The following is a 24,046-nucleotide window of genomic DNA, read 5'->3' as shown; positions in this document are numbered from 1 at the left end:
GACTAGGAAAAAAGTTTCGATATCCTAAACCAGTAATGTTCTCCTAATAGATATATAATTGAATATCTCATCTTGTGTGCAGGCTAACACTGCAACAGCAAGTGTCAGGTACCATGTCTTCTTATTGTTAAAATTCACAAGGTCCATCCTAACTGGAACTGCAAAGTTGCAATATGGCAAAACCTCTAGGAGATACAATTTGTGATTCCATTGAGACCTCAATTTGATGCAATTCTTATTCTTTGTTTCCATTAAATTCACAATAATAATGGAAAAAATTAATATGCAATTATGTTTTCATCTTATATGGTTTTCCATGATAATTTGAGTTAACTGAAGTCTAAATTTACTTAAATAATTTAGAGTAAATACCAATGCCCTGCTCAAAGAGGAAATGACCAAATGTCTAACCAGGTAATTTATGTGCATACACCATGCTGGGATATGTCAAGGGACAGGGATTCTGCGACAAATTATATAATGTGAAATTCTCTAACTTGTTGTTAAGTGACATCAGGTAAAAATAGAATATTGCTAAGAAGGCTGGAAAAAAGAAAATAATTCTCAAAAAAGATCTTCAAGCAGAGAAATGTGGGTGTAAGGTACAAAGGCAGGGCAGGATCCTACCTTTGCTTATATAGTGATCATAACCTGTGATAGGTGTATAGAATATACATGCATTCAGTACTCTGCTTACATGGTGACATTTCTTTTTGGTGAATCTCACACACAAAGACAGAGTCGCACCCATCCCTATAGTCTGATCATGTACACTGTCCAGTGCCTTGAGCCCAGCCAATTTCAGGAGATGGGATGATACCGAAAGAGTGGTCTGGGAACCCAAGGCATCAGTATCTCCTGGGAGCCTCTTAGAAATGTAGACTCTCGTGCCCCACCTTTGACCCACTAAGGCAGAACCTGCATTTTAGCAAGGACCTCAAGTAATTCATACGCACTTTCATGATTGACAGGCACCACCCCAGGCAGTGGTTTAGCACACTGACTGTTTACTGGAATAACCTGGACAATTTCTCTTAATTCCAAATGCCCTCACCCACACTAAATAAATCAAAATGTCAGCTGGGGGGACTCCTGAAATTCTAATCTATATCACCACATCAATGTGAACCACTGCACTCAGGCTCATCTCTAACCCTATAGTCACTCCACATGTTGTCCAAGAAAAATGCATTTGGCTATTTAGCCCTGCAGTTAACATGGCATCTTAATAGCAACCTTTTTGTGGGCAGCATGTTTTCGCTGGCAACGTGCCAGATGTTTTCTTTTCCTTGTTTTTTTTTTCTTCCAAAAAAAAGTGGCACAGGGGAGATTAAACAGGTTAAGTAATTTAACTCAAAGTCACAACTGGTAAAGCAACATTTTAAATCTTAATCTATTGGTCTCTTTAAGGCACAAGTGTATCTATACCAGGTAGTTATGTCCTTATTTTGCAATTCCCTTTTCTAAAATTTTAATTCAGAAAAGTGTTTGCGCAACAAAATCATGGCATTTATAGGGATAAATTAATTAGTCCCAGTTAGCTTTTCTTTTACATTTTATTTCATTATCTTCCTCTTAATTATCTGAAAATCATAATTGATTGTGGCACTTAGATCAAATGAAAAAAGACTAAACAAGTAATGCAAAAGAGTGCTTTGAAAAATTAACAATTTGCAACCTATATAAATGCCTATGTGGGCATACTAAAATAGAATAAATCAGGTTACAAATTTTAAATACTAAATTTAAGTTTTAAATTGTGCTATTTCTTAAATCATTTGAAAGTGTTTATTGAGCATTTTATGTGCCAAACATTCTGCTAATTTCTGGAGATACAATGGTGGAAAAAAAATACAATCTGTGCCTTCAGGAGCCTATACGTAATGAGAAGCAGATAATTAATAGGTATTTTTAATGCACTATAAAGGATTTTATGTAAGATCAAGCTGAGTGATCTTTGGATAATTAGATACAGACCCTCTGCCATCCTCCTAGGCTATTAGTGAAAGGCTCTGCTATAGTTTGAATATTTGTACCCTCTAAAACTCATGTTGAAACTTAATCTTCAGTGTGGAAGTATTGGGAGATGGGGCCTTTAAGAGGTGATAGCCCTCATGAATGAATAAGTCTATTAATGGATTAATGGGCTATCATGAGAATGGGACCAGTGGCTTTATAAGAAGAGAAAGAAACCTGACCTGGCACACTCAACCCACTCACCATGTGATGCCTGCACTGCCTCAGGACTCTGCAGAGTCTTTGCCAGCAAGAAAACCCTCACTAGATGTGAACTCTTGACTTTGGACTTCTCAGCCTCCATAACTGTAAAAATAAGTTCTTTTTCCTTATAAATTACCCTGTCTCAGGCATTCTGTTATAAGCAAGAGAGAACGACGTAAGACAGGTTCCTAGAAAAAGTGACATTGAAGTGGGACCTAGACAGGCAGGCAAATAGGGAAGTTGTTTCAAGCAACGCAGGAAAAAAGTGTGCTGTAATCTGCTTGTCATAAAGTATGGCTGGAGCACATTTAGAGGGCAAAATATAAAACCAGGGAAATCAGAAGGAGCCAAATTGTAAATGGCCTCATAAACCATCCTGAGGAGGACGAACTTTATTTTCAAGATATTGAGTGCCCCTCAAAGACTTTGTATGGGGTGTTATATGATTGGTTTTCATTTCATGTCATTTCATTTCACTTCATTTCATTTCATTTCATTCAGACAGAGTCTTGCTCTGCTGACCAGACTGGAGTGCAGTGGCACCATCTCCATTCACTGCAACCTCTCCCTCCCAGGTTCAAGCAACTCTCCTGCCTCAGCCTCCCATGTAGCTGAAATTAGAGGCACACACCACCATACCTGGCTAATTTTTTGTGTTTTTAGTAGAGATGGTGTTTCACCATGTTGGCCAGTCTGGTCTTGAACTCCTGACCCCAAGTGATCCACCCGCCTCACCCTCCCCAAAGTGCTGGGATTACAAGCATGAGCAACCACGCCTAACCTGGTTTTCAATTTAGATAAATTATTCTGATTGGCATCTACAGAATTGATTGGTGGAGGAGGGCTAGCAGCAGGAAGACCATTGGGAATGTGTTGCAATAATCCAGCTGAATGATGTGGCCTGAATTGAGTAGTGACAATAGGGAAGGAAAGAATGAGACTATTTTGCAAGGTGGCAAGTTATTGGCACCAGAAGCACTGTTGATGGGGAATGGAGAAGACGACAAAGATGAGGATAACCCCTGGGTTTCTGGTCTGAGCATAAATGGGTAGTGTTTTATTTCCTGAGATTAAAAATCTTAGGTGGAAGACAGGTTTGGCCCACACTGTAACAGAATGCAAAAGGAAAAAGAAGACAATGAGAAGGCACCACATTGTTAATAGTTACTGTCTTTGGAAGGGAATGGAGGAGATGGTCATTTAGTTTTCTTCATTTCAATTTGCAATGTTCAACATTTCTATGGTGAGAACATATATATTTGGGGGATATCAAGAATGTAAGTTAAATACTTCAGTCCTTTTGTGAGTCTTTGCCATTTGAAATCATGGATGTTAAGTATGTAAGTTTGTTAGTGTTGTATGGTTTGTGGAACTTCAAAAGCTTCCACAAAGGTAGTGAAGAGGCTTTCAAAAAATAAGCAGTTCCACTGAAGATTGGCTTTCAAATTAAACAACTTTCCAGTTTACGTGATAATTTCAATAAAGGATATAAATAGGTTAACTTCAAGAGGCAGAGTTAAAGCTGAGAAACTAGAATTAAGTCCACTTCTGAATACACACAAATTGGTCTCTCTAAGTTATGAAACCACTTGTATTCTGAAGTGATGGGACAAAAATGTCAGCAGTGATCTTTTCTCTAAAACGTCAGGTAATTAAAATTGAACAGATGACAATGATCAATCTCTTAAGGTAGTAAATCCGATTTTTATGCAGCACTCATATTTAGTGAGCAACAACCACCACAGGTTTATAAAGAAAAAAATATGTCAGAGTATATTGCTTTGTTCAGCATAAGATTTCAAAATTAGAAACAAAGAATGACTGTGTTACTTCTTGATTGTAGTGGAATTCTTGAATCTGTGTGAATGGAAGTATGATACCTAGGATCAGGAAGAGAGGTTTAAGATAAGTAGATAAGTATTTATTAAGAGTGTCAGAAGGCAGAAGCTTAGTGATGTTTTTTAGGTTTGCTAGTTGAAATACTCCAAAAAAATAAAAGGAGCAAAATGAAGACAAAAGTTGGGTAACATTGTCTGTTTGGTGGTTGCATTTCTTCCCTCTAGAATAAAAGCAAAATGGAAAACCACCATTTTTAACAGCAGCTGGAAGCAAGAACTCAGGAAACCACAGATGTGACAGACTCTGCGGTGGCTAGTCATCACGCAGCTCCGTGTAACTCCCCACCTAGGTTTCCAGTGCACACAGAGGTGTTGGTTAGCACTATAGGCTCATGGAAAATGTAGGCTATTGACATTAAAACACTACATTTTTAGTAGTTCCTTTATTAGGGAAAGTGCTTTTTATTTTCTTATCAACATTTGTGTGCATTTTTTTTTTTTGCACTCCTTTGTAGAACATTTTACATCAACCATTTGCCTATGCTGGTCCAATGGACAATTCTGTGATAAGATACACACCCTGTCCCCAGTGTTTTGAGGGTGTGTGTGTGTGTGTGTGTGTGTGTGTTTCCCAAGATGGCAGATTATTTTAATCTGTTCTGAGTAAGGATCAGTTTACTGTCAAAATTTTAGAAGAAAAGATATATTACGTTGGTGCAAAAATAATTGCAGCTTTTGCCGTTACTTTTCATAGCAAAAGCTGCAATTACTTTTGCACCAATCTAATAGTTAACTTTCAAAGTCTAAATCCAAGTTTAGTATTCCTGCTGCTAACCACTAGTTAGATAGAAATGGAAAAGCTGGCTAAAAGTAAACAATGCTCAATGAGTGCTTTTACCACGTTTTGGGTTTTGTTTTGTTTTCTTTTATTGTCTTCTCTACAAGCTCATCAAACAGCAGATCTCCCACAAGTTACAGGTTAAAGTGAGACAGAGTTAACAGCCACAAGCTACCCTAGAAAGACAGGCTTACAGATGAACTGGACATAGTGATTGACTGACCCTTATCTGAGTGCTGGAAGCTTAGCTTCTTGAACAGCCTTATTAATAATTCCTTAAGGTTGGTGGGGCACGTTGCCTCATGCCTATAATCTCAGCACTTTGGGAGGTCGAGGTGGGTGGAGCACCTGAGGTCAGTAGTTTCAGATCAGCCTGACCAACATAGTGAAACCCTGTCTCTACTAAAAATACAAAAATTAGCAACTGTAATCCCAGCTACTCGAGAGGATGAGGTAGGAGAATCGCTTGAACCCAGGAGGCAGAAGTTGCAGTGAGCCTACTTCACACCACCACACTCTAGCCTGGGTGACGGAGTGAGATTCTGTCTCAAATAATAATACTAATAAATAGTTCCTTATGGAATTGCTAAAATGACAAAATGGGGCCTCTCCATTGTCTACTTCTCATTATTATTTTCTTGATTTTTCTGGGCTCCAGACATTTGGTACATTCTCACCAAATAGTCATAGAAAGACAAACTGCCCCTAAAATCTAACCTAGTAAGTTTGGCTCATATTCTCATCTTAGATGGATTATTTTTCACTGTAGAGATCTTTTCTTAAAAATAAGCAGCTCCAACCTGAAATCGGATGAACCTGATTACTTGGCTAAGTTATGTAAGGAGCAAAAGCTCAATTTCTTTAAAAAGGAGATAAAAATGCCTGCAACAAAATAGAAAAAAATAGCCCTGCAATATACAGTTCTAGACAACACATAGGACAATTCAATGTTAAGAACCTTGAAAAAAACAATAGCTTAACAGCTCATATCATGCTAAAACAGTTTCTTCTTGATCTTTAAGATGATCTTAAAACTCAAAGGCAAGGTAATTTATTTCACTTTCATTTTTCTAGGCAAGGAGCAAATGCCACACGAGATGAGCTGACGACATCCGCGTTCCTGACTGTTCAGTTGGATCGGTCCCTCGGAGGACAGGCTGTGCAGGTTGGGATATTTTTACCCCCAAAACTCACACAAGTTACAGTCTTGCTAGCTCAATGGATAGCTATAGGTCCCTCCCAAGTTGGGATAGAAATTTGACTTTTTCTTGATAGGAACTATGTTTTCAGTTTGAAATGCAAATATTCCTACTCTCATTCCAAACTAGTTCTCTCAGATTTTGGAAAGGAGGTAGCAAACAAACACAAAAACAAAAAACTATCAACAGATTTAAGATCCCAAAAGAATCTTCCCATTAGAATCACACCCTGTCAGTGATCGTTGCTTGACATTAAAACTGTTTTACCTTTATTATTGTTTCCAGCTGTTGTTTAACAGATGCGGTAGGCAGATTAATGCCCCCAAGGTGTTCGTGTCCTAGTCCTCAGAACCTGCGAGTGTGTTATGTTACAAAGCAAAGGAGCGTTAAGGTCGGAGATGGAGTTACGGTTGCTCATCAGCAGATCTTAAACTAGGGAGATAATCTGGGATTACTGGGTGGGCCTAGTGTAATCACCACAGTCCTTATAAGTAAAACAGAAAGCTAGATTCTGTTTGGGGAACAGTCAGCATGGGGAAGACTCAACCACTGATCGTTAGCTTTCAGGATAGAGAGAACAATTACATATTATATAGTTGCAAACTCCTAGAAGGAGGATATTGAACGTTCCCAACACAAAGAAATGATAAATGTTTGAGATGATAGTATGCTAGTTACCCTAATCTGATCACTATACACTGTATGTATCTCATGAATATCTACAATTATTGTTAGTCAATTAAAAAATAAAATTAAAAAAAAGAAGATGGAAGAGAGGCCCCAGCAAAGGAATATGGGCAACCTCTAGAAGGCAGAAAAAGCAAAGAATGGATTTGTTCCTAGAGCCTCTAGAAGGGACTATAGCCCTGCAATAGCTTGGTTTTAGCCCCATGACTAAATTGCTATTCCAGATTTTAGCCCAGTGATTAAATTAGCCCATAACTCATTTCAGACTTCTGACCTCCAGAACCGTAAGATGATAAATTTGTGTTGTTTTAAGCCATGAAATCATGGTAATTTGTTAGACCAACAATGGGAAATAAATACAACAGTACAGAACAAGCATAGATTAACAATTCTAATTAATAGGTAGAAAATAGAAGCATTTTCTTACACTCTGAAATCTTAAACAGGCGTAAGTTATGTTTTGCACAAATAAACATAAATAAACCTTGATGAAGTAGCATGAGTCCTTATTTTCCCTTTTAGGTACCAGAATCTTTACTGAAACAAAGTCCAACACCCAAAAGTGAGGGAGGAAGTGGTGGAGAGGGAGAAAGAATGAACAGAAGTGGGAGGGACAAAGAGAAAAGATAGGGAGAAAAGATAAGGGAAGGAGAGGGAAGAGAAGAGAGGGAAATCATGGAGGAAGAAATGAGACAGGTAGGAAGGAGGAGAGAAGAGGAAGGGCAAGAGAGAGGATGGTGTGAGAGAAAGGAGAGATGTATTTTTTTTATTTGGGTATTTCTGAAATTACTTGTCGAGAGTGACTGAATCCAAATTCAAAATGAAAATTTCATGTAATTATAAATGAGTCAACATTTTAGTATATCTATTTATCTAACTTATCTATCTATCATATCTATATCTAGAGACAGAGAGAGAGATTACAATAAAGGAGCAGGAAGAGATAATATGCTGCTTTATTTATTATAAAACTTTAAATGTTATACAATGTCAGACAATATCAGTGTCGAGTTCTAGATCTCCTCACTGTGTTTAAGAGACTGCTGTTTCTAGCCTGGTTCAACATTCTGTTCTCTTTTCTCAAGTGCTACTGCTCCTCCTTTTATATTTGTGGTAGAGTATCTGCTACTTGTTTCAGAACCCTTCTTAGTTACCATGAAAAAGTTTTGATCTTTGTTTATTTAATTCCTTACCGTATAACGGACATACAGACTTCAGGGAGACCTGATTTTCCTCTAGTGTGCGTCAGTGTGTCTGTCTGCTTTCTCGTTCATTCTGGGAGAGCGCACTTGCTTGTTCCTTGTCCTTACAGCTAGCTTAAGCTTTCTCTCTCCCTCTCTCTCATTCCTTCTCACTCCCTGTCTCTTCCTAGCTGGAGCTGTGCACACTGCTGCCTGTTTTCTGCCTGCCTGTTTTCTTTGGCCAGTTTTTGAGAAGGCATCTGTTCCCATGTGGTGGGAAAAGATCTTACAGACTAGAGTTCAAACTGAAAGCGGGTGTACACTTGGCCGGTGCGGTGATGTTTCTGATACAGCAGCATCAAACATTCCCTTCGCATGATTGTGCCTGTTTAACTTCCTCATTCCTGATGTAAGGGAGCTAAGATTCTATGTGGTATAAAAGGGCTTTTCTGTCTTATTTTCAAATCTTTATATGTGTAATTGCTTATTTAAATGTAATAATTAAATGGAGCGGCAAGTTTTAGACACTTTAGAACATAAAGTGTTAAGATGTGGAGGCTGAAGTTGGTCCTCCATTTGGTTTCCTTTCCATCTTGGCAAGAGTTAGTAGATACATAAAACAAGTTAAATCTAAATTTAAAGGTGCATATTAATTTTTTAAAAACAAATTAACTTGCTAATTTTTAATTAACAAATTAATAAGATAACTGAATTCTTTAAACGCACTTAGTTCTATGCAATTTACTTGATCTTTAAGGTATGCCTTACCAAACTAGTAAAAAACTTTGAAGATATGCATTGTCTTACATATTCCATAGTACTATATTTGATACATTAGATTAATGAATTCCCATGAATCCTAAATTGACAACAAAATGGTAAGTTTTAGTTTAATCACTAGATGGCAGTAGCTTGCAATAATGCATCAAAAAAAACTAAAGTCCTGTATTGCGGTTTTAAATGCTCCTTTGTAGAATATATTAACCATACTGAACATCTTTTAATCGACCTTTTTTCTTTCTTATTCTCCTTTGACAGTAAGGGATGGGATTTAATCAGTGGTTCCCTTTCTCTCGTGTTGGCAATTTAAGTTTTCTCCACGTCACGTGAAATGCTAAGCCAACACTTTCAGGTATTTGCGTGACTATAACTGACAAAACATGTCCATAATTTGCTGCTCACTTGTTTGAATGCCTACTAATTGAAATATATTTGTGAAGTCAATTATTTTCAATGCCCCTATGCCTTCCTATAATGGTACCTGCATCAGCGTTCCCATTCACCTGGTTTCTAGAAAAAGACAGACCAAGGGAAGTAAGACAACTCAATATTAGCATAGGGCAGAACAAATGAAAACAATGGGAGACTGACATGAAATTTGAACTCATTATGTAAATGCTTCAATAGTTTGTTCGAGAAATGGAAAATTCTAATCCAGCATTTGGGGTTAATAAATAAAAATCAAGCAAATAATTTCTCCCCCCCCTTTTTTTTTTTGCAATTTCCTTATCCTAAAAAGTAGTATTTTTAAATACTAAAAGGTAGTCTTGGCGTATATTAAGCATATTTACTATTACATTTCTATAGGTAAGAAAACATATTGGTTATTTTTGCCAGTTTTAATGCTTGCATAGAATCTTTGTGTATGCATAACTCTTTTATTTTACAAATGCAGAGATATAAAAATAATGAGTATGATCTGGGGTCATCTTATGTTGTGAAGCATTTGAATGCACATCTCTTAACCTTCTGAATCAGATCCGAAACACACAAGACCCTAGTACATCTGTAAATATCTGTAAGTGTTACTGGCGCCCTTGAAAGAGGAGTAATTTTCATATAAGGTCAGACACCAGCACTTTGGTGTTATCTTTTCTCTTTCGGAGATGTAGATGAACAAACTTACATTTTCATACTTTTCAAAAGCAGAAAGTATTGCAGCATGGTGATGTTTCCCCTGACAAGAAACTACTCAGGGACACGGTGCCTAGGGTAACAACAGATTCTTAAGTCAAAATGGAAAACTGATTATCATTAGCCTATATTTTCTGTTAATCATTATTCCTTCTGCTCTCGACTTTTTTTTTGTTTCATTTTCAAAAAGAAAAAATAACAAGACCTTTAGAACTAAAACATTCTTTCATAGCACTCTTAATTATATTTCTTGTATTCTCCTCCCCCATCAGATCCGAGTCTCCCAAGGCAAAGAGCCTGTTCACCTGCTGAGTTTGTTCAAAGACAAACCGCTCATTATTTACAAGAATGGAACATCAAAGAAAGGAGGTCAGACACCTGCTCCCCCTACACGCCTCTTTCAAGTCCGGAGAAACCTGGCATCTATCACCAGAATTGTAGAGGTAATGTCATGCATTCCATAAAACATGCCCTAGTTATGGACTTCCCAGTGGACCTGAGCCACCAGCAAATATTAGACTTTTGGCAAGTAAACTCCCTTCATTTCTATAATTAATCCACTGTTCAAAAATTTTAAAAACACTAAAAACAGGAGAGTTAAGTAAAAAGTAAAACTCCAGATACTAGTAGGCCTCACATTTTTCAGTTGCAATGAACCCAAACAAATGAATTTTAAGAATACTATTACAAATTAGCTGTCAAAATCATGAGGGTGCTTAAGCTCCATCCTGAAAGGCCTGAAGTGGATGGATCACGGGTGATGGTCAGGTGACTGACCACACCGGAGAAATTGTAGAGGGAAGGCCCTCGTTTGCACAAGTGTAACAAATATGGGAGGCATGTCCTGCCACATTGGACCAGAACTGTAACTTAAGTGGCTCAATGAGCTGTTTCTGACTGCTTCTGGGAGAGAAATCAAACCCCATGCAATGGTGCCACAAGATAAGAAGACCTCCAGGTATGGACAAGGCCAGCCTGCCCAGGTTTTTAAATGGCTGAGTGCTTTAACCTTAGGACAATCACCACTGAAAGCCCAGTCACCCCGGTCACCATTAAACTCCCACATCACTGTTACACTGCCTAGCACACTCCGCATATCAAGCCTAGAGCTCTTCCCAGCCTTCCCCTCCATACAAGCCAATAGCAGACCCATTAAGTCTGGGTTGATCATCTCATCCCTCCACCTGTGACTTCTCTAAGCCTCCCTCTGCCTGCACCTGATTTCTCTAAGACTGTCCTCTGAGGACAAGGCCCACTCACCATGGCCTCAGGATGGGGCTGGACAAGTTCCCTCCCTGCTCACTCTTACATCTTTGATTTTATCTTGCCTCTCTCCTTTTTAATCAGACTTTCCTTCCTCCAGACCTCTTGTGCTATCATAGACTGAACTGCCTGTCCTTGCCCTCTTCTTTGATGGCTTCAGCCATTGTCTCATTATTTCTGTCTCTCCGGCTTCTCTCTTCCAGCAGTCTTTTCCTTGACTGCATTTCATGTCACACTCACATGGTCCTAGATTACATTTTGCCATTTGCAATAACTATAGCTCCTCAGAAATCTGTTTCAGTCATCTAATCAATGACAACTATCTCCTTTGGCTCCTTTTCTCCAGAATGCACATTCTGACAATTCTCTAGGCCTATAGCTGAATCCATGAACGCTCTGCCTCCTTCACACCCCACCCTTCATGTTCTCCTTTCTCCTGAGATCCCCAGCACCCACTTCTCTCTACTGATAACTCTGATTCAGAGTTCAGAGAGAAGATAAATTATGTATAAATCACCTTATCCACTCCCCTGCAATTTCATCAATTTGTCTGCATCTGTATATATATTCTCTTTCCCTCTTTTTATGAAATAGATATCAAATTTTTATTTATATTTTTAAGTTCATAAATATATTAGAAATTTCCATATAATAAAGTATCTTATAAGTGAATAATATATACTATTATCCATAAATTAGCAATGAATAATATATTTGTGTAAAGTGATATATCAATAAATGATTTATTAAATGTTTATTACATAGACTATGGCTCCTATCTAAGGCCCAATTCCTCCCCTGACCATCTGGCCAACAAATTCTATCCAGGATCCCTTCCTCTCTTGCTTTCCAAAGGAATCTCCTGGATTTCTGTCTTTCCCATGCATTTATTCTGCTTCTAGTTCATCGTGATTGCAGGCAGTAATCTCCTTTCATTTCTGTATCATCGATTTATTTTTCTATCTGGAATCATTTACTTTGAACTACAAAAATGGCTGCAACAAAAACCTCCTGTCATTGCTTTAAAAACTGTGTCTTGACCTTGACCATGACCTTCTCCAGCTACTACATCATTTCTCTGTCCTTCTTAAGAGCACATATCATTGAAAGGTTTGTCTTGAGTGTTTTCACTCACTCACTATCTCTACTTCTTAAAGCCAGTTCTCTCTAAAGCCACCTCAATCAGGTGTCCATCCCACTAGTCCACTGAAATGGTTTTTATCTAGTTTGCCAATGACCTCCCTCATGCCACAATCAAAGGTCACTTCTCTGATCTCATTTTTCTCAGCCTCCCACTAGCATTTGCCAGTCAGCCTTTCCAGGTTTATTGAACACTTCTTTTTTCACTAGGTGAATGTATCCCCACACTTACCATGGTTTCTTCCTAACCTACTGGCCACTCCTCTTGGGGTCGTTTGCTGGATTTTCCTCTTCTGCTTGAACTCTAAGTCCTTGAGCGCTCCAAGCCTCAGCCTTGGTCCTTTCACAATGGTCTCATTCAGTCATATGGTTTAAATGCTGGCATATGTATTGATCTCATCCAGAACCTTCTGTACACACCTTCTGTGTTTAATTAACACTATTTTTTTGACATTTAAAAACTATCAAGATGACATTTAAACACTCATTATCTATGAACATTCTCAGTTGATTTCAGATGGGAAAGTCAACCAAAATGCACCATTGTTACATTCTGATCTCTTCCCCATTGGGTATTCCTTTATAAGACCTCATCAGCTGCTTGCAGTGCATCTTTTTCCCTCCCTGCAGCCCCTCAAACCAGCTTTCACATTCCTAGCCTCTCTAAAATGCACCAGTCAAGATCATTTTACAACTCTTCCTGTCTTCTTTTCCTGGCAGGCTAAGGCTTTATGAAGGTTCTGTTTTAGATCTCATTTCCTGATCTCACAACAGTCTAGGCACGAGTCTCTTGTCACCTTCTATCCATCATCCTGGCTCTTTCCTCTGTACCCATAATGAGATGTATAGATTAGAAATTGGAGGCTCTGGAAGCTAGACTTGGTTCCTGTAATTCTGCACCATCACATCTGATAGATTCCTTGGAGCTTGGTCTGTGAGGCCTGCTTCCTGCTGGGAGAGGAATTTAACCATTTTCCTGAATGTTCCCAATTCCTGGACATGCCTTTAAAACTTCCAACAGCCATTCCTTCCTCCTCTTGTGGTCTCTCCTTGGAAAGGCGCCTGACAAACCTGGTGAAATTCAACTCTCCACATTGTGGTTGCCTTCATCCTGGCAGTTCAGTGTGGTTGGCCAAGCAGCACCATTTGGCACAGCAAATCACCCCTGTCTTCTTGAAGCATTTTCCTCACTTGCCTCAAGATCACTACAGTCTCTTGTTTTCCTCCCTCTCAGCTGCTCCCCTCAGTCTTGCTTTCTGGTTCTTCTTCCTCTTTCTGGAATCACACATCACACTCATTCCACAATTATGCAGTACCACAGTCATATGTTCAGAAGGTTCTCATAGTGACACAGAGTCATAAATTCGCAAGTGACACAGACCAAAGTGCTCCTACTCTAAGGTTTAAAACACCATGGAGGTATCCCAGAGCTGCCTTGATTTAATGTACTGGGATAGGGCAGAAGGCTATGGATGCTTTGCCACAGTCACAGTTTCTGGGACATGTTTATTGAGGGAGCAACAATGAATTTGAATCACTGTTTTATTTTTCTTCATATTTCCAGATTGATGTTGACACAAATGTACTGAATTCTAACGATGCTTTTGTCCTGAAACTGCCACAAAATAGTGGCTACATCTGGATAGGAAAAGGTGCTAGCCAGGAGGAGGAGAAAGGAGCAGAGTATATAGCAGGTGTCCTCAAGTGCAAAACCTCAAGGATCCAAGAAGGCAAGGAACCAGGTGTGTGCTGTGGGGCCAAGGGCACTAACTAGAATTTATATTAATATGATGGCTAATCATCCTTTTTTCACCAAAAAGTCACTTTCTAATGGCTTATAAGGGTTAACAATCTCTCCATTAGTTGGGGTTGGTGATGGTACCTGATTTCTTTAAGTAACTTCTCAACATTGATGTCAAAGTGAGATAATATTTGTTCATATAAAGCAACAGCAAGCATATGTCCCTGAAAATGCACTGGATAACTGAGTGTGTTTTCCACAGAGGAGTTCTGGAATTCCCTTGGAGGGAAAAAAGACTACCAGACCTCACCACTACTAGAAACCCAGGCTGAAGATCATCCACCTCGGCTTTATGGCTGCTCTAACAAAACTGGAAGATTCATCGTAAGTGTCTTTAAACAGTGGGATAGAACCTAACAATGCTGGGAGGGGCATTGCCATGTGGCTCTGACACTGTCAGATGTGCTATTGTTCTGAATTTCAGTTTCAGCCTGCCTGCAAACCATGCTCTACACAGGTTGTTTTTTTTTTTTTACTTTTATTTTAAGTTCAAGGGTAAATGTGTAGGTTCATTACATAGGTAAACTTGTGTCATGGGGGTTTGTTGTACTGATTATTTCATCACCCAGGCATTAGGCCTAGTACCCATTAGCTATTTTTCCTCATCCTCTCCCTCCTCCCATCCTCCACCCTTTGATAGGCCCCAGTGTATGCTGTTCCCCTCTATGTGCCCACGTGTTCTCATCATTTAACTCCCACTTACAAGTGAGAACATGCAGTATTTGGTTTTCTGTTCCTTACACAGGTATTTTTAAGGGACAATGATGTAATGAATGTGAAAGCATTAATACTGTGATGTCCTATATAGATTAAGCTGCTCTTAAAAATACCAGCTACTTTACACCTCTGTGAGCATGCAGTTGCTGTATAAATATGTATGTGGTTGGATTTGTTAATTTAATAATTTGGCATTTTCTATGGGCAGCAATTGTTGTTTCTTATCAAACTATGTAAATTTTACATGTCAATTTCCCAGCTGAGAAAAAATTTTCACCATGTTGACTGAATTAAAAACATTATAGAAATATGATCATTGGACAAAATCACAGAAAGCTATATATGCAGTTGCAAATTAACTGAAATCAACAGGAATGTTCCATTCCATAGTCATTTACAGGCTTTGACTTCTAGTCAATCAGAAGCAAGTTCTGTCATCTCCCAACCAAAAATGTATTCTCTTGTTATGAACAAAGTGTAGTTTTACCTGTTCCCAAGCATACATGTCTTAGTTCAAGCTACTATAACAAAAATCCCATTGACTGTGTGGTTGAAACCACAAATATTTATTTTTCACAGTTCTGAAGGCTGGGAAGTCCAAGATCGAGGCACGAGCAGATCTGATGTCTGGTGAGGGACCACTTTCTAGTCTCCTTGTGTCCTCACATGGCCAAGAGAGCAAGCTCTAGTCTCATTCTTTCCTTATAAGGACACTAAGCAGGGGCACTGCACCCTCATGGCCTCATCTGAACCTAATTACCTCCCAAAGGCCCCACCTCCTACTACCATACCATTGGGGTTAACAAGGAATTCTGGGGGGAAACAAACATGCAGTACAAAACAGTACAAGAGCGATTTTACACTGCACTCTGGAATATCCTGGACCACAGCCTCTCACCTCAGTTTCAAAAAAAATGGTATACTCTGTTTGATGTACTGAGTTTTTGGTAAATTTTTCATTTAAAGAACTAATTCCTCCTTTATATAAAATTTGATCTACAGATTTTGGTCAACATGTCCTAGTGAATGAATGCAAACTTTTTCAGCACAGGAAAGAAAATTTCCCATGTACTTTGGCAGATACTTTGATTACTAGAAATAAAATTATTTGAGATGAAGTGGTTCAAGTCCCACTTGCAGCTTATAAGTGATTTGACCCACAAGTTAAAGATTTAAACAGTGCATTGAGATAAATACTTGGTTGCTATATACCACAATTTGTTCACCTACTTTACAGGAAATCCCTGAACTTGCTATATTTTATAGATTTGTCATCAGAAAAATCTGCTGTTTTATTGTTTTGACTGTTAACTTGATATTGCATCCAAGCAACTTATTTTTTAGCATATGCTTCTACAATTTTCTATTAGCATTATTTATCAACATTGCTATAAGTAAGTTGTTTGTTTCCAAGAAAGTTATGTTTTACAAAAATAAATACCTAGCCTTTGTTCTCAGTTGGGTTTTAAAAAAATCTGTTAGTCTTTGGCTTTTTGTTATGCACATATATTAGCCTTTAGGAGAAATATACATTTCCTCTGCAGCAATTCATTTTCTTATTTGATGTTTGGAACCCCTTCTGCTCCCTTTATAGTTTAAGGAAAAGGATTGTTGCTAAAAGGTATTTGATCTTATAATCACTATCACAAAGTAGACTTTACATGTGTAGATTCCTGTGAGGCAGCTACAAGGTAGCAGAGACTATTAGCTAAAAACACAGCTTTTAGAACCAATCTGCCCACATGTTGTCACTTAACTGGTGGTAGTACTTGATGGCTGTGTGACTTTAGGCTGGTTACGGAGTCTGGGCTGTATTTGTCCCAACTGTAAAATGGCGGTAATCAAAGTACCTACTTCAAAGGGTTGTGAAAATTAAATTAGCTGATGCATATAAAAGATTAGCACAGTGCCTGACACCAAGTAAGTGCTATTTAAAGTTTTTCTTTTTTAAATCATTATGTGATTGGTATATGTCCTATAAAAAGATAATATAAACAAATTATTTGCCCCCTAAATAGCCAGGGCTTTTTGTTTTGTTTGTTTTGTATAACAATCTCAAAATCTCATCAGACTGCAACAAACATGAATTGTCATGGTGAGATATCTGCATGCTGCCTGGAACTAGGTTTGTCTAAGCTGGGTGCATGCTTTAGGTTTATGCATATTTTTCCAGGGACAAAGCCAAGGACACAAAAGGCCCCTGATGAGTCACCTTTGCTAATATGACATGGTCCAAGGCCCCAGTCAGCTCCACTACACTGCAAAGTTAAATGGCAGAGGGAGTAAATAAAGAATTGGGAACCATAATCCAAACTCCTGCCTAAGGATCAGAGGGTTTTCACCCAGAATTCTGCAAAAATGAACTTTACATTAATACATGCCCATTGGTATTGGATGGATGAAGCTAAACCTTCCATTACCCTTTAATGCTAACTATAATGTAACACAATTTAACCCATTAAAAATAAAAACAAAATTTTGTACGTGCAATATTATGTTATAATGTCATCTTATTGAAAATTTTTGATTTATTAAAATTACCAGGCCTATTGACTTTTTAAAAGTAATCTTGACCTACAAAATGAAAGATAACTTAATACTCAGACCATAAACTCAAATAATCTTTGGGAACTAGATAGGCAACATAAATCTGTGAAACAACTAGTCATAAGGGACTGGAAGTACAGAGGATTGTGTAAGCAAATTGACTATATATGTGGGCATTCAAATGTGTCAACCTTAAGGATGAGATTTAGAAAACATGATTAATTATATAGTTTATGGAAATGCAAGGCTTCAGGATAGCCACCCGGGAAACACTGACTCCAAATGAATGGGGTCAGCATTTTAAAGTGGAGGATTTCACGTTTCACTGACCATAAGCAGAGACAGAGAAATTTTAGCAGAATTATGTAATTTTTTCATATAAGACCAGTGCATACTTACAGTGATTTGATTAGTTACAGATTGCTATTAAAACATTTCAAGGAAGAGTACTTTCTTACTCTGTGGGGAGTGATGATCTGAGGGGGGTCTTATCTCTGGCACCCTTTGGTATTCCTGATTATTTGCAGAAAAAAAGGCAAAAGTTGGAGTGCATGCCTCAAGACTCAGGCCACATAGCCACATTCCTTTTAAAGCTCAGAACATTTTAAGGTTCTACCAGCTTTATATTTTAATTACTTAATTTCACAAATGTGATGTTTATATTAAACACTGTGCTGGCCAAATAAAATACCATCAGTTTGTAATGCCAAATTATTTAAATTTTTATTACCTGAAAAAGAAGGAAAAAATTACTACTAAATTTTATTTTCACTATACTCAGAAAAAAAAAAACAGAGCATTTGTATCCTATGTATTAGAAAAATTACTGCTTTACTGTTTGCTCATATAGCTTTTTATAATTTTCAGATTGAGGAAGTTCCAGGAGAGTTCACCCAGGATGATTTAGCAGAAGATGATGTCATGTTACTAGATGCTTGGGAACAGGTAAAACTACACTTTGTTCATAACAAGAGAATACATTTTTGGTTGGGACACGACAGAACTTGCTTTGAGAAATGGTAAGTCTAGATATAAATGAGCCTAAAGATTTAGACTGTATTAAAATACACACACACACACACACACACACAGAGTAAAAAATGAAACTAATACATATGGCAAGTTGATTTCTTACTATGAAAATATTCCAGAGCTACCATCTTTGGTTTTACAGTTGTAGGCAAAAAACGTATTTTTTTATTTATTTGTAAAAGTTACTCATTCCTAATTTGTTTATAATTCATTTAACTAATAAGTGCATTAGTGTGTACAATGTCCTGGGGGTACAATGCCATTTAGGAAAGTGACATATCCAAAGTTTCTCTTGAAATTTGACAGGAAGTCATGGGTACCCCTCCCTTAGGGAAGAAAACAGGCAAAATAGTTTTGAATCTACATGATAAAATATGTTACTGTTTTACGTATCTTAATTTTCAAGAAAATTAATGGTGATTTGACATGCCACATCTGATAGTTTTTTTAACGTTCACGTAAATTAACAGTGAAAGAGAAAAGTAAATATATTATGAATTAAATGATATAGAACAAGTGTGAAATGCTTATCTGAATTAGGCCCAGTCTTAGAGTCAAGCACAGAGATTGTTCCTTTTAAGTTTGTTCCCAATTGATAAACCATTCAGTTATATCACACCCTAGCTTCTGATCTACAATGACTATATTTGACTTGATGGCCCAACATCAGATTCTTGCCAAGTTAATGGATTACCTATTTCTAGATGAGATTTAAATCTCCAGGTCAATAAAACACTCTTGTGTATTTAAGAATTTACACAGTTGAGTGCGCAGTGGCTCATGCCTGTAATCCCAGCACTTTGGAAAGCTGACACGGGTGGATCACGAGGTCAGGAGTTCAAGACCAGCTTGGCCAACATGGTGAAACCCCGTCTCTACTAAAAAATACAAAATTTATCCGGGCGTGGTAGTGGGTGCCTGTATTTCCAGCTACTCAGGAGGCTGAGGCAGGATAATTGCTTGTACCTGGGAGGCAGAAGTTGCAGTGAGCCGAGATCACCCCACTGCACTCCAGCCTGGGTGACAGAGCAAGACTCTGTCTCAAAAATAATAATAATAATAACAAAAGAATTCATGCTTCCTTACTGATATATATTTTTCTTATTTGTAGTCAACTCTGTTGTTTCTGTAATCATAGATACTTTTTAGAATATTTACCATGCCATCTTTCATTTTTTAAAATCATACTTTTTATTTACACTACCATGCTGTCATGGTTTGTTCTGTGCCCTGCACACAAATATTTCAGCACTTTCAGTATGAATTAGAGTACAGTCTAAACATACCAGACCAAAATTGCTCTGCCAACAAGTGATTTTAAAGTGATTTCAATGGCCGGGCGCGGTGGCTTACGCCTGTAATCCCAGCTCTTTGGGAGGCCGAGGTGGGCAGATCACGTAGTTGGAGACTAGCCTGACCAATGTGGTGAAACCCCATCTCAAAACAAAAAGTGATTTCAATATAAGGTAATTTAGGAATGTTTTTTCATCATTAAAGTACCCAACCCACACATTTGACAACGAGGATATATACAGATTGCATAATTGTATCACTTTTTTTAAAAAAAAAACCTTACTATTTAAACACTAAACATTATAGCATTTTTGCCAACATCTTATAGGGAGGGCACGCTACTAGAGGAGGAAAACACTAACCTTAAGTCAGAGGTTCCTAGAGGGAGTCTGGGATCACCCGTCAACAAGCTCTGTGTCTAGATGTGGTCCCTTCCAGCCGATGTCCACATCTAGGAAATGGGGATAATGACTGTGTAAGTAAGGCCAAGAGAAAATCTCCCCTTCACTGTCCAAAGGGTCACATAAAAATCAGTTGATAAATGCAGATTAATAGGAGAAAAGACACACAAATATATGAACGTGCACAGGAGTCATACAGAATATAATAACTAAAGAAATGGCCAGATGGTTGATGCTTTCGTACCATTTTGAAGTTACAGAAAGAATGGGGAATTGGAGGAGGGCAAAACTGGTTATGGGAGATAGAGAAGAGGCCTTGCTAGGAAAGGTGGTAGTGTTACAGATAAAACCTCACATAAAGTATAGATGGTAAATGTTTCTTTCAAACCTTTAAGGGTGTCAGACTCTCAGTAAATCTTCCCTAGATCCCAAAAAGGGAGGGCCTCAGAGAAAGCCCGCTGCATCGATGCAGATTCTCTACAGATGCAAATCTCCTTCCACAAAAGGCAGATTTGCAGGGCTATTTCTGTTTGCTAGTCCTCTGAACAGCTATATTGAAATATGTCAAAGAAGTGTATTTGGTGGGTCAAATGGAATTTCTATTTCTAGGTCCTTGAGGAATCGCCACACTGTTTTCTGGGCATATATCCAAAGGATTATAAATCGTTCTACTATAAGGACACATGCACACGAATGTTCATTGCAGCACAGTTTACAATAGCAAAGACCTGGAACCAGCCCAAATGCCCATCGATGATAGACTGGACAGGAAAAATGTGGCACATATACACCATGGAATATTATGCAGCCATTAAAAAAGAGGAGTTCACATCCTTTGTAGGGACATGGATGAACCTGGAAACCATCATTCTCAGCAAACTGACACAAGAACACAAAATCAAACACCACATGTTCGCACTCATAGGCGGGTGTTGAACAAGGAGAACACATGGACACAGGGAGGGGAGCACTATACACGGGGGTCTGTTGGGGGGAGGGGGGATAGTGGGGGGGTGGGGAGTTGGGGAGGGATAGCATGGGGAGAAATGCCAGATATAGGTGAAGGGGAGGGAGGCAGCAAATCATACTGCCAGGTGTGCACCTGTGCAACAACCTTGCATGTTCTTCACATGTACCCCAAAACCTAAAATGCAATAAAAAAAAAAAAAAAAAAAGAAGTGTATTTGGAGGTGAAATATTTTCATTTCCTTTGACTGCCGTCACACCCTAGGGGGTGGATGAAAAAACAAAATCCACCCAATCTGTTGTTTTTGTGAAAGATCACTTTACAAACTAGAAAACACCATGTAAACATAAAATATCCAAGTGTGAAATGTGAAGTGAAACTGGTTGAATGTAAATTTAGATGTCTTCTGATGAGTGTGAACACTGGGAAAGTGATGGTACCTCTCTGGGTCACCATCTCCACCTCCCTAACTTCTGGGGATGTTGTGAGGATTCAATGACCAGTGTGTGTGTGAAGCACTTTGCATAGGGCCTAGTACTGAGTCAACATCCCAGAAATCATACATATTGTTCTTGTTTCATTTTTCAGATATTTATTTGGATTGGCAAAGATGCTAATGAAGTTGAGAAAAAAGAATCTCTGAAGTCTGGTAAGCTGAATTGATGGACAATTATGGCAGTAACCTGGCACTATTATGACCAAGTGTCTGACTGCTCTTTGCCACTGTGTCTTAAAATAATACAATTCAAAATCAAGAAGTAGCATTCAGCCTCAAAACTAAAGAGTAATGGGATTTTTTGAACTGAAGAATTTCAGAAAGGGCACAAGAAAAAATATGTTTTGTTTTCTAATTTAGAGTAGAATTATATCAAGGTAACCCAAAAAACTTAAATTCACTTCAACCTTTGTTTTATTATGCAAAGAGTAAAACCTCTATGACTGTGATAAGTCAGATTTTTTAAACTTCCTTTTGACTAATGCTGTTCTTTCTGGCACAATTTTCCTTTTATTAAAAAGTATAACAATAATTATGCCACAAGGACAGTTCCATAAAACTTGGAATTCTTTCAGGCATTAATGAGACTCGTATGATGCCTTTCATGGCAAATGAGAGAAATCAAATGAAATCGTTTTTATTTGTCTACCTGGTCAATGGAAATTTAATTCATTACCTTCTTTTGAATAATTTTATTCAAAGAATTTTCATTTTCAATGTGGTCAGTATTTGTTCTTCAGGAAATTTATTTTATTACTTTTATTGGAAGAATTTTCTATCTACAGTTACTTTAACCCAAACTAACTGAATTTATATGTCTTTACAACTCTTTTTAGCCAAAATGTACCTTGAGACAGACCCTTCTGGAAGAGACAAGAGGACACCAATTGTCATCATAAAGCAGGGCCACGAGCCACCCACATTCACAGGCTGGTTCCTGGGCTGGGATTCCAGCAGGTGGTAAATCCGGTGTTTGTAAAAAGCAAACAAACATTACAAGGCAGTTATCCCATTGGTGTTTTAGGAGAGGAAAAGAAAAAGCTTTTTTGTTTATTTGTCTTTTGAAAATTAAGGCCGGGGTGGTGGCTCACGCCTGTAATCTCAGCACTTTGGGAGGCCGAGGCGGGCAGATCATTTGAGGTCAGGAGTTAGAGACCACCCTGGTCAACATGGCAAAACCCCATCTCTACTAAAAATACAAAAAAATTAGCTAGGCATGGTGGTGCACACCTGTAATCCTAGCTATTCAGGAGGCTAAGGCAGGAGAATTGCTTGAGCTCAGGAGGCTGAGGTTGCAGTGAGCCGAGATTGTGCTACTGCACTCCAACCTGGGCAACAGAGTAAGACTCTGTTTCAAAAAAATTAAAAATAAAAAATAAATTAACCTCAACCAAACACCTATTTTTTAATGCTTAGTTTTGGTTTGAAATTCTTCTTAAACTGGAGTTTTCTTGTATTAATATATTAAAATAACCTAAAGGAAACTTTCGTTATGGGCCAATATTAGCTCTTCTGGAAACTGATTTATATCTTTTTTTAATGACTTTTAAACATAAATTACTATGCACAATCTAGAGAGATTTGTCAGGTAGGAAATTTTATCATGCAGTAGCCATTTGTCAAACTTGTTTTTTAACATGCCAGAGAAGAAAGCTGTAATGCCTTGGAAGTTACTCTCTTTATTGTGTCCAAAAGATGTGTATACTTGTAGTAAGGTTTATGTTAAGATGGTTTTAACAATTTGTTGTTATTTTCCTTCTTTAATCAATGTGACTTTGATGCCATTAACTCCTGAGTGTTATTTTCTAAGAGGAATTTTATCTTTTTTTCAACCTTTTTAAAAGCCCTTGAAAACACAGTTCTTTCATGACAAAGTGAACTGTATTGTTACCCACTTAGATATATATATTTGACAGTAAATGTTTAATATCACAAAAGATACATATAGAAAAATTTCACTAGTGCTGTTTTTCATTATTAAAATACATCTCTTTGAAAGTTTTGTGTTACGACATTTTATTCAAATTTGATGAGTTAATTACACTATTAATTTTAAGGTTAAATATTTCTATGCATAAGTAGATTTGAGTTTAATATTTCTTAATTCATCCTCATTATGTGGTCAAAATAAACAGCTGTTCCATGGTTATATAATTATGAAAATTTTAAAATATGAGATTGCATGTGAAATACAGGTCCCCAGAAAATAGGAGTTGGGACAGAATCTGGAGCCCCAGTAAAGTAAAAATTGAATTTGGTCATTGGGTAGAGGACTGGGTAGTTGAGGGAAGCTACATTTCATGGGAAGAGGAAACAAAGCAGGGAAGTGATCTGAGGAGTTCTCTGGGGAAATGAAGGGCATATGTGTTTCAAATTTGGTCCTGGCATGGAGAAGTGGGCCCAGTTTGATTATGGCCTAATGGTAAATGCTCCCGTGAGGTCCTGGGGCTTGCGTGGGAGGTAAGAAAGCAGAGAGGAGCTGCACTTCCAGGCACTGTTCATTCAATAAACA

At 37.9% G+C, this 24,046-nt stretch overlaps 1 protein-coding gene across 1 annotated transcript in view; it reads left to right on the top strand.

The window, feature by feature from the left end:
• Positions 1-23,532, top strand: part of SCIN (scinderin) — a 72,161-nt gene extending 48,629 nt beyond the window's left edge. Inside the window, exons 10-16 of the mRNA XM_012450728.2 lie at positions 5,971-6,061; positions 10,150-10,320; positions 13,845-14,022; positions 14,284-14,405; positions 18,213-18,290; positions 21,627-21,687; positions 22,371-23,532. Of these exons, the coding sequence (XP_012306151.2) occupies positions 5,971-6,061; positions 10,150-10,320; positions 13,845-14,022; positions 14,284-14,405; positions 18,213-18,290; positions 21,627-21,687; positions 22,371-22,498 (829 nt within the window). The 3' untranslated portion in view covers positions 22,499-23,532. The remainder of the gene's footprint in view (positions 1-5,970; positions 6,062-10,149; positions 10,321-13,844; positions 14,023-14,283; positions 14,406-18,212; positions 18,291-21,626; positions 21,688-22,370) is intronic.
• Positions 23,533-24,046: the final 514 nt, after the last annotated feature.

The sequence above is a fragment of the Aotus nancymaae genome, unplaced genomic scaffold, assembly GCF_030222135.1.
Source record: "Aotus nancymaae isolate 86718 unplaced genomic scaffold, 86718_ANA_hifiasm-v0.15.2.pri h1tg000025l, whole genome shotgun sequence".
NCBI lineage: Eukaryota > Metazoa > Chordata > Mammalia > Primates > Aotidae > Aotus > Aotus nancymaae.
The sequence above is the reverse complement of the archived record's forward strand: the minus strand, read 5'-3'. Positions and strand labels throughout refer to the sequence as shown.